Genomic DNA, 11,043 nt, shown 5'->3' on the forward strand with positions numbered 1-11,043 from the left:
CATTTTTAGACATAAGTTGTAACGGCGCCGTTTTCTTTGTATTTATTACACGGCGTGCTGCGGGGAGGAGCCTGTTCTAACGTTTGAGTCTAAGGTCTATTTTTTAGCACCTGGCGTCTTTTTTGCTTCTCATCCGTAAACACTCTGCATCTTTCACGTGATTCAGTTTATTTTGAAAAGTCTCAACAGGATCTTGAGCTTTATTGTGAAAGGTTTATGTGGAACATAAACAAGCGGACACGCGATGCTGTTACCGTCGTTGTTGCTAACGACGATGCATAAAAACAGGCGCTTGTCCGTCTGTAGTGTGGTTATATTAAATATAAGAGGAAGAGATAACTTTATTAATACAGCCACTACAGTGACATCAGAACCATGAAAAAATATTAATGTAAACAGTTTATGTTGAGACACCACAAAACAAACGATAGCGTGAAATGCAACGATAGACGTTTTTAAATCGTCATCAGATATATATGGTTATATCGAACAGCCCTAAAGCAGAAGTATGTGTAGCATCTGCAGGATGGTTGTTATCCCTTCAGCTGTTTCGTCAGGGCACTGATGTCTCTGTGTGCACATCTCTCCAAACACAGCAGGATCTAAAGGACGAGTAGTGTCTGATAGTCTGGGATGTTGAATTAGTCGGTACACTCAAATCTTGCCCTCGCCATGTTTCACTGGTATCACTGGTATAACCCTGTGGTATCGATCACAAAGAGGGCGACGAGCCGGCAGGTAGCAAAGTATGAAAGTGAAAGCATGAAATCTCAGAGATTAGTGCCGTGGTGAAGCAAGATGTCAGAGGAAAACAAGACAGAGGCAAAAACACCAGAGACACACGGTGAAAAATACTTTCAAAATAAAACAGGAAGTAAAGCATTTCTCATGAAGGTTTCTAACAGAGTGAAGTGATCTGGAGGCATCTGCAGTCATAACAACATTAAGATGACCTCCTTCACCTGAGGATACTCTGGAGCATCCTTACAAGCATCCTTCAGTTACTGCCACTAATGAGTCATCAGTCATTTTTGCCATCACCCACTGTGGAATGATGGGAGGTCAGCTGAGTGTTTCCTCTTTTTCTTTCCCTTCCTGAAAAGTGCTGTAGTGCTCCTCATCAAGCTCATGCTGGAAACATGAGGCACAGCCTGCAGGTCAGAAACACCTGAACACTCAGTGGGACTTTCTTCTTCTTTCAACTGGAGCTTTTGAGGTCCACACAGTCTGCCTCCATCCTGCCCAATCCCAGCGTCCCGCTCTGTCACACCAACCCTCTGTGGTTATGAACGGTCTCTCACCTTACAGGCTCCGGGCAGCAGGTGCAGTTTGACGTACGGGTCAGCTAAACCGTTGAAGTCCATCGGCTTCAGACCCTGCAGATAACAGAAGCAAGTGAGCATATCATTATTATTATTTGATGTTTCATTGCATCCAGATTACAATCACGAAGATGGCGAGAGGAACGTCACGGCAGGTACAGCTATCCTCTACATGAACCGTGAGACTAACCCAGGAAAGGTTATAAAAACTATCATAATAATAAAGTTAAGAGAGGAAGTGAAATATGTCACCTGGAACGTATCATTAGAATAAATACAGAATCAGAACAGGAACCCAAAACCAAGAATTCCCACTTTACTATAAATCCAGCCGCTATAACCTGTGATTCCTGACATTTTCTCCACATCTTCTCCGGCTGTTCACATCTCAGGAGTATAAAAACTAAAAGAGGCGACAGGACAGATGATTTTTCCACACGGGCAGATGAAACACTTGATTTGAATCTCTTGACCTCATCAGTGGGAGCAGATCATCGTGACAAATTGCTCCTAAATCTCTTTCAACAGCTTTGACATTTGCAGTGCCGGCAGACGAAGCGATTTCTCCTTCTGTGCATATTCCCCTCCACCCCCACCCACAGCATTTTTAATGAGACCGAGGCACCACACAGAATCTGACCTTCCACATCTACCTGAAATACAATCCAGTGTCACAAGTGACAGCTATGATACCTCGAGTTTCAATTACATGTACTTTTGTTCATCAGTGTCAGACATCCAGTTTCATTTGAATGGTGTGAGCAGTTAGTTGGTTCAGCCACAGTCGTTCACGTGGACGCATGGCGTTTGTGTCTGACTCTCCTACAGCTTTGAGTTTGGGCTCCAGCAGCTGAAGCTGAAAAACCTGCAGTTCCTCTAATAATAATAATAATGGATTGCATTTATATAGCACTTTTCAAGGCACCCAAAGCGCTTTACAATGCCACTATTCATTCACTCTCACATTCACACACTGATGGAGGCAGCTACAGTTGTAGCCACAGCTGCCCTGGGGCAGACTGACAGAAGCGAGGCTGCCATATTGCGCCATCGGCCCCTCTGGCCAACACCAGTAGGCGGTAGGTGAAGTGTCTTGCCCAAGGACACAACGACCAGGACAGAGAGCCCAGGGATCGAACCAGCGACCTTCCGGTTACAGATGCACTTCCCAACCCCCTGAGCCACGGTCGAACAGTGTTAATGTTCACATGTGTAAACCTACAAGAGCGACTCGCTGCACCCGCCAGAGGTCCCGTGTCCACGGCAACATCGGGTCAGAGCTGGATCGTGTTTGAATAATGTGGATTCACTGCCCGCACAAAAAGCTGCTTCTTAATGTTTCTATCAAATATTTAACCTTAGAATTGGTGGATTATTCTGCTGAACGTTTCTGGCAGCGGTTACCAGGCGTGTCTTTTATTTGCTGATGTTAAAGGTGTTAAAAAATTCTGAGCTTTCCGTCGTCCCTGCAGAAAGAAATGTGTGCACACAGCAGGGAGCGCCGAGGTAATCCACCTGCTCGAATCTGAAACTGCTCCTTCATCTGCTGCAGAAATGAGTCGATGCCAGGAGGGAAATCACCGACATTCAAGTAGGTACTCAAATTAAGAAAACAGCAGAGGAAACAAAGGATACAGCAGGTGCTCAGATTATCTCCCATCCCTCACGAAATGAAGCAATTTCATTCTCACATGTGTTTCTATTAGTGTTGCACTGCAGAGCGAGAGCAGCGCCGACTGCATCAGTGTCACGGTGATCTAAGAGGGAAGGAGACGACTTTGCCTCTGTGCTCGAAGCGGCTCGTGCTGATCTCTGCTTCATTAAAATCTGAAGACTTTGCAGCTTCAGGACACAAACCATACATGACAGGAACAGCTTTGAGCTCCAACAACTTTCTGTCACCAGCTGTGGAGCACGAAGTGTGACTCAGTAATGGGACCAGATTCTTTTCATTTGTATTAAGTGTTCAGAATTCAACTGTAGTTCATTATGACCTAAAGTTAGCTTCCTGCTTTTTGTCCGTGTACATTAAACAAAGCTGAATCTGTTGTTTTTGTGATGCTTTTACTTTTTCATTTCCTTTTCATTTGTTGGTTTGTTACAGGAAGCCATTAAACATCCTCAGTTAGATTTAAGCACTCGGGTTCAGGCATCACACGGTGCCCCCTGAACCTTCAAACATACGCATGTGGCAGAAGGGAAACTTCCAGCTCGTCTAAGAAACGAAAGAGTTCAGATAAACAAACAGCGGTTATCTTTCTCATGCCAGGGTCATGGCTTTGCCTTCCAGCACGACAACCAGAAACGTGCGTTTGGTCATCACGTTGGTCTTGTGGTGAAGAACAACCTCCAGAAGACCAAAGTGACGGTTACTGATGGGCTTCAGCCCCACTGATGGTGAAAACACCATCAAACCTGGAGGAGCTTCAGAGATGCTCAGGACTGGTCAGGAGACGTGTGTGAGAACCGCTGCAGCTCGTAGCACAAAGGACGACCGTTAGCATCGTTCTAGTAGCTCCTGGTTTTTGTTCCTGTGCAAAGTGAAATTATGGATGCATCCAAAATAAAACTGGGACGTTTGGAAATTTGTCGGGGAAACAGTTTGTGAGAGGTGCACTCGTGTCCTCATGTGTAACACGGGCAGAGAGCTGAGTAGAAAAAATGCCGTTTTTTGAATTTGCTGAAATCTGGTTCTGGTTCTTTGAAGCTAACTTTGGTGTGACTAATGAAAAGCTTTTTGTGAAATACAAACACTTTTGAGTTGTTTATTTAATGAGAACAAAGAGTTTATTCTCACTGTGAAATATAAAGCCAGCAGCCCGAGGGGACGAAACAAACCTGCTTCAAACAAACGGTCTCTGGACAGATAAACAAGGTAAAGGCAGGAGGTGAAGCGACTGCGCCATAATTCAGATCAAGCTGTCACAGCAGAGTCCAATTTAAGTGTCACAAACAACAAGAGGGAGACAAACGGAGGCTGTAAAGAGACGACGGGCTGCAGTCAGAGCAGGTTCAGCTCCCCACACTCTGTGCATGCACACTGAGACAGCGGTGCATGCAGCACACGCCAACATGCAGGGAGGAGAAATCTCTTTAATATATGCTGCGTTTGTGCAGGTTAGCAATGCTGAACAGCCTCAGCAGTGTGCGCACGGCGACAGCAAACAAACACGTCTCCATCATATTTGTGTTTGTAATGATGGGAGACGCCTCTCAGAGGTTCTCTGAGACAGACAAAAATAACCTTTCATTTCTTTCCTCCCTCAAAATAAGTCTTTAGATCCACTTTTTTTATAAACACCTAAAACTTCATAGACATTTTTTGTTGATGTCTGAAGGCATCAAACACCGACCCATCACTTCCTGGACTCCACAGCCTACTGTGGTTTGCAAATCCCACTTTATAAAGCTTCATAGAGGGTGGAGTGTTATATCCCAGTAACATGCAAGTAAAATACTAGAATTCCACTCAGCACACCTGGAGCTCAGGCTTCTTGAACAATTAGTACAATAACCTCGCAGCTGCCATATTACGGGTCAAATAATGTCATTATTATAATTTGAAGGCTCCAACAGCACAAACACAGACTGGAGGTCCAGGTCAGATGAAGCTAGCAGACAGCTACAGCCACCTGTGTCAGCTACAGAGGCCACGCCCCTAATAATGCAAACATGGAGCCAGGCTATAAAGTGTTGGAGCCTCTAGTGGACGTTAGAGGAACTGCAGATTTTGGTTCTTTAGCCCTGTAAAGCTGATGCTTGTTGATGTTTCAGTAAAATCAGCACCAAAAAGTTTCTGCTGGGACGTCTGCAGTAACTCCACTTCATCCTCACGGAGCTGCTGTTGGTCCATCTGCATTCTGAAAAAGGTGGTGCAGATTAGCAGCTGTCAGATCTTTAGGAACACCCCGCTCTGGATACATGGATCAAAGGTGGAGCTGTTGGATGGGGTGGTTTGGCCACACTGAGCGCAGTAGTTATCAGGAAGAGAATAAAATAGAGAATAAGAGTTTTAATAAATATTCCTGATTTTTCCCATCTTCTGCCACAAGCTGGACCCAGATAAGTTTGCTCCCTCTCTGTGGGCTCGTGCTGAGGGTGGGGATGTCTTTCAGCTTCAGCTCTCTCTTCATGACGTCTCAAGCCAAGAGTCTGAAATCACTGTCTTGGTGTAAGATGTGCGAAACCAGGAGTACCAGATGCTCGTAGCGATTGTGATTGATGGCTCGTTAGACAGAGCTGGATGATTCTCCTCTCACACTCAGAAGGACCATAATTTACAAAATGCATTCAATGTTTTATTCAGACTTGTGACCGAGCCCATAAACCCATCAGGAGAGTGTTTACTGAGGTCACAGAGGAAGTCATGTGACTTCTGCACAACCAGGAATCTTTTTGCATCTGACAGAGTCGCCTCCTGTTTGACATTAGTAAGAATTACAGCTGTCGCAGTCAGACGCAGAGGCGACGCCATCTTTTGTAACATCTGTGAACAGTCATGGTGAGCTGTGGGATGATTCTCCGAGCAAGCCTGACGGATGAGAACCCAAAACAAGGTGCGGTGTAACCTGTGCCAGGTACAGGCAGGCCGTCACACGTCTACCATAAGGAGGAGTGATCTTTGGTGAAGAGCCAGATTCTCCATAAATACACAACAATATGCATCCTTTCCTGGCCAGTCCACCCGGGCTTTAAGCAGGACTGTCTGTGGTGCTCAAATAACCCCGAGGAACGACTCAAAAACAGGAAATGGTGTGATGTGATGGCTTTAAAGCCAGGAATGAATCCCACGTGGTGTGAAGGAGAAAAACCTTCAAACATTTTGCAGCTGAAGGGATTTTAAAAAGAAGAGAGGTCAAAGATTTCAGCGAGCCGATGTCAGACACGGCTGGACAATTATGCAAAACGCCTACGAGGAGGTATTTTGGTTAAAGTGGGCGACGCTTGTACCTGGTGCCAGCGGAGTAGTACGTTTAGTCTGTCAGTCTGATGTTTGTAGTGATGTGTATCGCTGCTGATATTCAAACAAAATGTCAGATAACCTGAGGAACGGTTTTAAAAGGGACGAATTACACGTTGTTTTTCATAATGACACTTTGAGGTAAAACCTCAGTGAAACCAAATGCATCCTGATGTAAAACAGCAGAAAACGTCATATGTTTCATCTCACTTTAGGCTGTTTGCTGGATATAGCACACGGCACGCCCATCAGCATCACTTTGGTGACTCCAGCTCGACGCCTGCTCTTCACACCAAACACGGGTCTCCAGCCCGAGGCTCGGCCGCCTCTTATCTCACCTCCTCCTGACTCCTGACACCTGCTCTGGGACTGTTACTGGGTCAACGACGAGCTGAGGATGCACGCATCGTTTTCCTGCAGCTTCCTCAGATCCATAATCAGAGATTACTCTCGCTCCTCAGCAGCAGCACCCAGACGAATAAAAGTGTGTGTGAGTGAAATTTACTGACCAAATAACAATCTGTGCAGCAGACCCACAGGTCCAAGTAGCTCAATAAATCTGAATTTGCACAGAAATACTATTAGAGCTCATATTTATCTTTGACAGCACAACCTTCATTATTCTTCACTCTGTGGAGGGAATCTAATTCGTAGCAGTTCATGAAACTAGAGCAGATTTAATTTATGATGAGTGGTGAAAATCCACAGCTGAGAGCAGACTTTAATTATTATTATATAACATAGTTCCCTGTGTTTAATCTGCTTTATGCAACTTTCTCATATATCATGATTATTATTATTATTACTCTTATTGGATTATAACTTGTCTTAAAAAAGCTAAACAAAGTGATTTTCACGTGAAGGGCTCAGGGCGGATTTTTCGTTAAAATCCTGGGATCCTCCTTCATTCCTGATATGAAGGTTTATGAAATATACTGAAGCTACTGCACAGCGTAAATCAGCTGATCGGTTTTACTCCATATGGGCTGTATGCTTCCTGTTGCATGAAAACAGAGAAGAAGAGCGTGTCGGTGTCTGCAGAGCGTCCTCACCTTGGCCCGCAGCACGGTGCAGTGCAGCTTGTTGGAGCTCTGCTCGTACCTCAACTCGAACTCCAGCGTTCCCAGAGCAGCTGGGGAATCATCGCAGGCAGAGGGAGGAAACAGACAACATCCATGATTCATGAAAGAAAACATGATTACAAGCCTCGCGTCAACAAGCGCAAGAGAGCAAAACTGTTAGATTTAATTGAAAGCATGCAAGAGAACAGAGAAACATGTCAGGCATGTCATGCAATCAGAAGATGGGAATCCAATTTGGAGGAGAGCGCACGTGACTCACAGTCTTCCTACAAAGAAGAGCAAACATTCACAGCCGTGCACGTGTAACAGGGCACACACGCTCACTCAGATAACACGTATGATTCACACTAACACATCACTGCTTACATAACTAACCGCACTCATACGCTAACTCTGAGCTGCTGTGTGTAGCGGACTAACGGCTACGTTACTCTGCTGCACGGTGAACGAGAGCGGCCTCTGCCACGTCCTGGTTTTTCTTCTTCACTGAGTGAACCTCGCGGCTCAGGGCCGCTGTGACTGAACATTTTAATGTTCAAATGACAGAAAGACATGAAAATGACTGCAGAGGCCACAGGACGAGATGGCAGTCACAGTAACACAAAGAAAAAGAAAATCAAACACAAAGGCGTGATTTTGGCATTAAGTTCATTTCTATGGAGCCCCTCTGATGACATGGTCGAAAAAAGAAATAAATTGTGGCCACGAAATACTAACGTGGCAACGAAACAGATAACCTGCGCACATCATATTGATACAATTCCTGGACAGCTGCGTAGAGACATAAGCATGAGAGTAGGCTAAACCTATGCACCGTGGACAGAGACAGTATGATGAAGTTTTATTTTAGGCTGGGGATGAGCTACAAATGCATTTTGAAAAGCCTGCAATGCAAGGAACCATTATTACGGAGAGACATTTAAACAGGACATTTGCTTTACAGACGTACGTAGGACCTGGATTTGATTGTCAACCAACTGCAAGGGCCTGAAGGATCACGGTTATCGGTCAAGTGTTTCGTGCCCACAAATTAGCATTTCATGCTCATGAAATAGTATTTCATCGCCACAATTTATTTATTTTTTGGACCATGTCGTCAGAGGGGCTCCGTACATTTCAGTCTTCTGATGAAAATGTTTTAGTTTTACACAGTTTCAATTCAGGTAATCAGGTAAACTCCCAACACACAGTGATCAGGACCGAGTCAGGCCACGGGCAGGTTGTACAGGACTTTGTGGGTTGTTGTGATGAGTCCTTCGTTTCATTAAAGGCGTCAAAATCAAAAGACGTGATTATTGATTTTGGGAAGTCTTCTTATAGCTCATCAGCCGCTGTCATTAAAGATACTGAGATTGTGCAGAGTGTGAGGCTGCGATTCGCTGTTTGGTAACATGACTCTGAAGAACAAGAACCAGTTGGGAGTTTTGCTATAAACTGCCAGAAAACTGTCAGGGCCTGTGGCCATGTATAACAACGCGTGCTGAGGAAGGCTCGTGTTCAGTTTGACTCGCTCGTTGCCTTCGAGTTTCACCTGCGAGGTCGACCAAAAAGACTCCAGGTTTCTTTTATCCCGACTGCGACTCGTCTCCTTAATGGCAAATAATCCAAATAACTGTCGTGTGGCTTTTTATAATAATAATGGATTGGATTTATATAGCACTTTTCAAGGCACCCAAGGCGCTTTACAATACCACTATTCATTCACACACTGGTGGAGGCTACAGGTGTAGCCACAGCTGCCCTGGGGCAGACTGACAGAGGCGAGGCTGCCATATCGCGCCATCGGCCCCTCTGGCCAACACCAGTATGCGGCAGGTGAAGTGTCTTGCCCAAGGACACAACGACCCGGGAATCAAACCGGCAACCTTCAGATGCGCTTCCCAACCCCCTGAGCCACAGTCGCCCCGTGCTCATTTCATCATCACCATCACTTTTATTTATTCTTATTGTTGCCTTTGCTGCTAAACTAATTTCCCCTGTGGGACAATAAAGACAATAAAATAAATTGAGTTGAATTGAAAATCCATCCATTCTTTTCCGCTCGTATCCTTTTGCAGGGTCGTGGGGAGCTGGAGCCTATCCCAGCTGTCTTAGAGGATACACCCCGGACAGGTCGCCACACACAGACAACCATTCACACTCACATTCACACCTATGGCCACTAACTGCATGTGTTTGCACTGTGGGAGGACGCCGGAGTACCCGGACAGAACCCACACAAACATGCAAACTCCACACAGAAAGACCCCGGCCTGAACTCAGGACCTTGCTGTGAGGCCACTGTGCTGCCCATGAATTGAGAATCTCAGATATTTTATTTGTAGATAGTACTCATACGCAGATCAACATAGCGAACACTTCTAGAAGCAAAATATTCAAACAAAAAAAGATTTTAAAAAATGAGAAATAGGGGGCGCTAGTGAGGCATGTGCGAGTGTAGACGTCCCTCGTCAAAATGACTTTAAGAAAATCTTTTAATGCTCTCAAAAGCACATCAAACCCATCTTTTCGCCAAATTCATAACCTGCTGATTACTGTGGATATATTTCTGGGAGCCTTTCAACAATGGTGAAGCCCAAACTTCAGAAGAGCGATCGATGTAGGCCTGGAAGCCTCTTCGAACTCAGCTGGTGGGGACCCCACGCCTGCACTGGAAAAGGATGAATGTGAGCCGTCGAATAAACTGCTACTAACTGCTATGACTAGCTTGTGTTCAGAGATAAATACGATCAAGCCTAAATTGTGCACCACACTGGACACTCACATGTTAGAGATTTCTACCACCATAAGAGGCGAGGTATCGTCCTTGAACCAGAGCATCCAGGCCTCAATTTCGGACATAAAAAGCGACGTGGCCAAGCACGATAACACTTTGACTGAACTGCAGGCCTGTGCCTCAAACCACTCTGACACCATCGCCACTCTCCAGGCCACTGTGGAGCGTTTGTCTACAGGGTTAAAGAAGTTAGATGAGAAATGTGAAGATCTTGAGGCACAATCCAGGAGGAATAATGTAAGAATCACGAGAATACCAGACGGCATAGAAGGACCCAGAATGAGTTTGTTCCACAACTTTTGGCGGGGGCGCTATCTCTCGAGGAGAAGCCGCTAATCGATCGACCACATAGAGAAAAAAGTTTAACATTTAAAAAATAGGAAAACACGAGGAAAACTAACTTTGAATCTGAGCTTAAGTAAATCCCTCAGAGGCTGGATTATGTCTTCAGTACAAAGATGATGTGGCTAACTAATCCGGTCGTTAAGTGATGACGTGACGAATCTTACTTCCGGGTCTAAAGTAGTCTGTGTTTAATATGGCTTTTGTGTGTTAACATGTTTAATGTTTTGTATTTTCTTCTATTTGATCTCAAAAAGCTCCTAAAACAGTCAGTGATCCCTGTTGACCTCCCTCGGCTTTTATTACCGCTAATCATTTATTCAAGCTCAGTTTTTAAACCCTTAGGATGTAACTACAGCCCAGCCCATGCAGCAGTATATGAACGACTAACCTCGTATAGTGGATGGATTATCTCAGTTGTTCTCCTGGCTGAAGTTTGGTCCTTTTACAGCATCCTGCCATGCGATTACATTTGTTCCTGACCACCGAGAACACTCACGTTAACTTTTATCGAGTGGAAAAAAAAGTTAGCTTGTTTATATTATGCTAACATAGCTGTGT

At 44.9% G+C, this 11,043-nt stretch overlaps 1 protein-coding gene across 1 annotated transcript in view; it reads right to left on the reverse strand.

The window, feature by feature from the left end:
- Positions 1-11,043, reverse strand: part of doc2a (double C2-like domains, alpha) — a 67,624-nt gene that overhangs the window by 32,409 nt on the left and 24,172 nt on the right. Inside the window, exons 3-4 of the mRNA XM_005747697.2 lie at positions 7,335-7,414; positions 1,302-1,376 (exon numbers count right to left, since the gene is read on the reverse strand). Coding sequence (XP_005747754.1) covers positions 1,302-1,376; positions 7,335-7,414 — 155 coding nt within the window. The remainder of the gene's footprint in view (positions 1-1,301; positions 1,377-7,334; positions 7,415-11,043) is intronic.

This window comes from Pundamilia nyererei, unplaced genomic scaffold, assembly GCF_000239375.1.
Source record: "Pundamilia nyererei isolate P.nyererei 1_Seehausen unplaced genomic scaffold, PunNye1.0 scaffold00202, whole genome shotgun sequence".
NCBI classification, from domain to species: Eukaryota; Metazoa; Chordata; class Actinopteri; order Cichliformes; family Cichlidae; genus Pundamilia; species Pundamilia nyererei.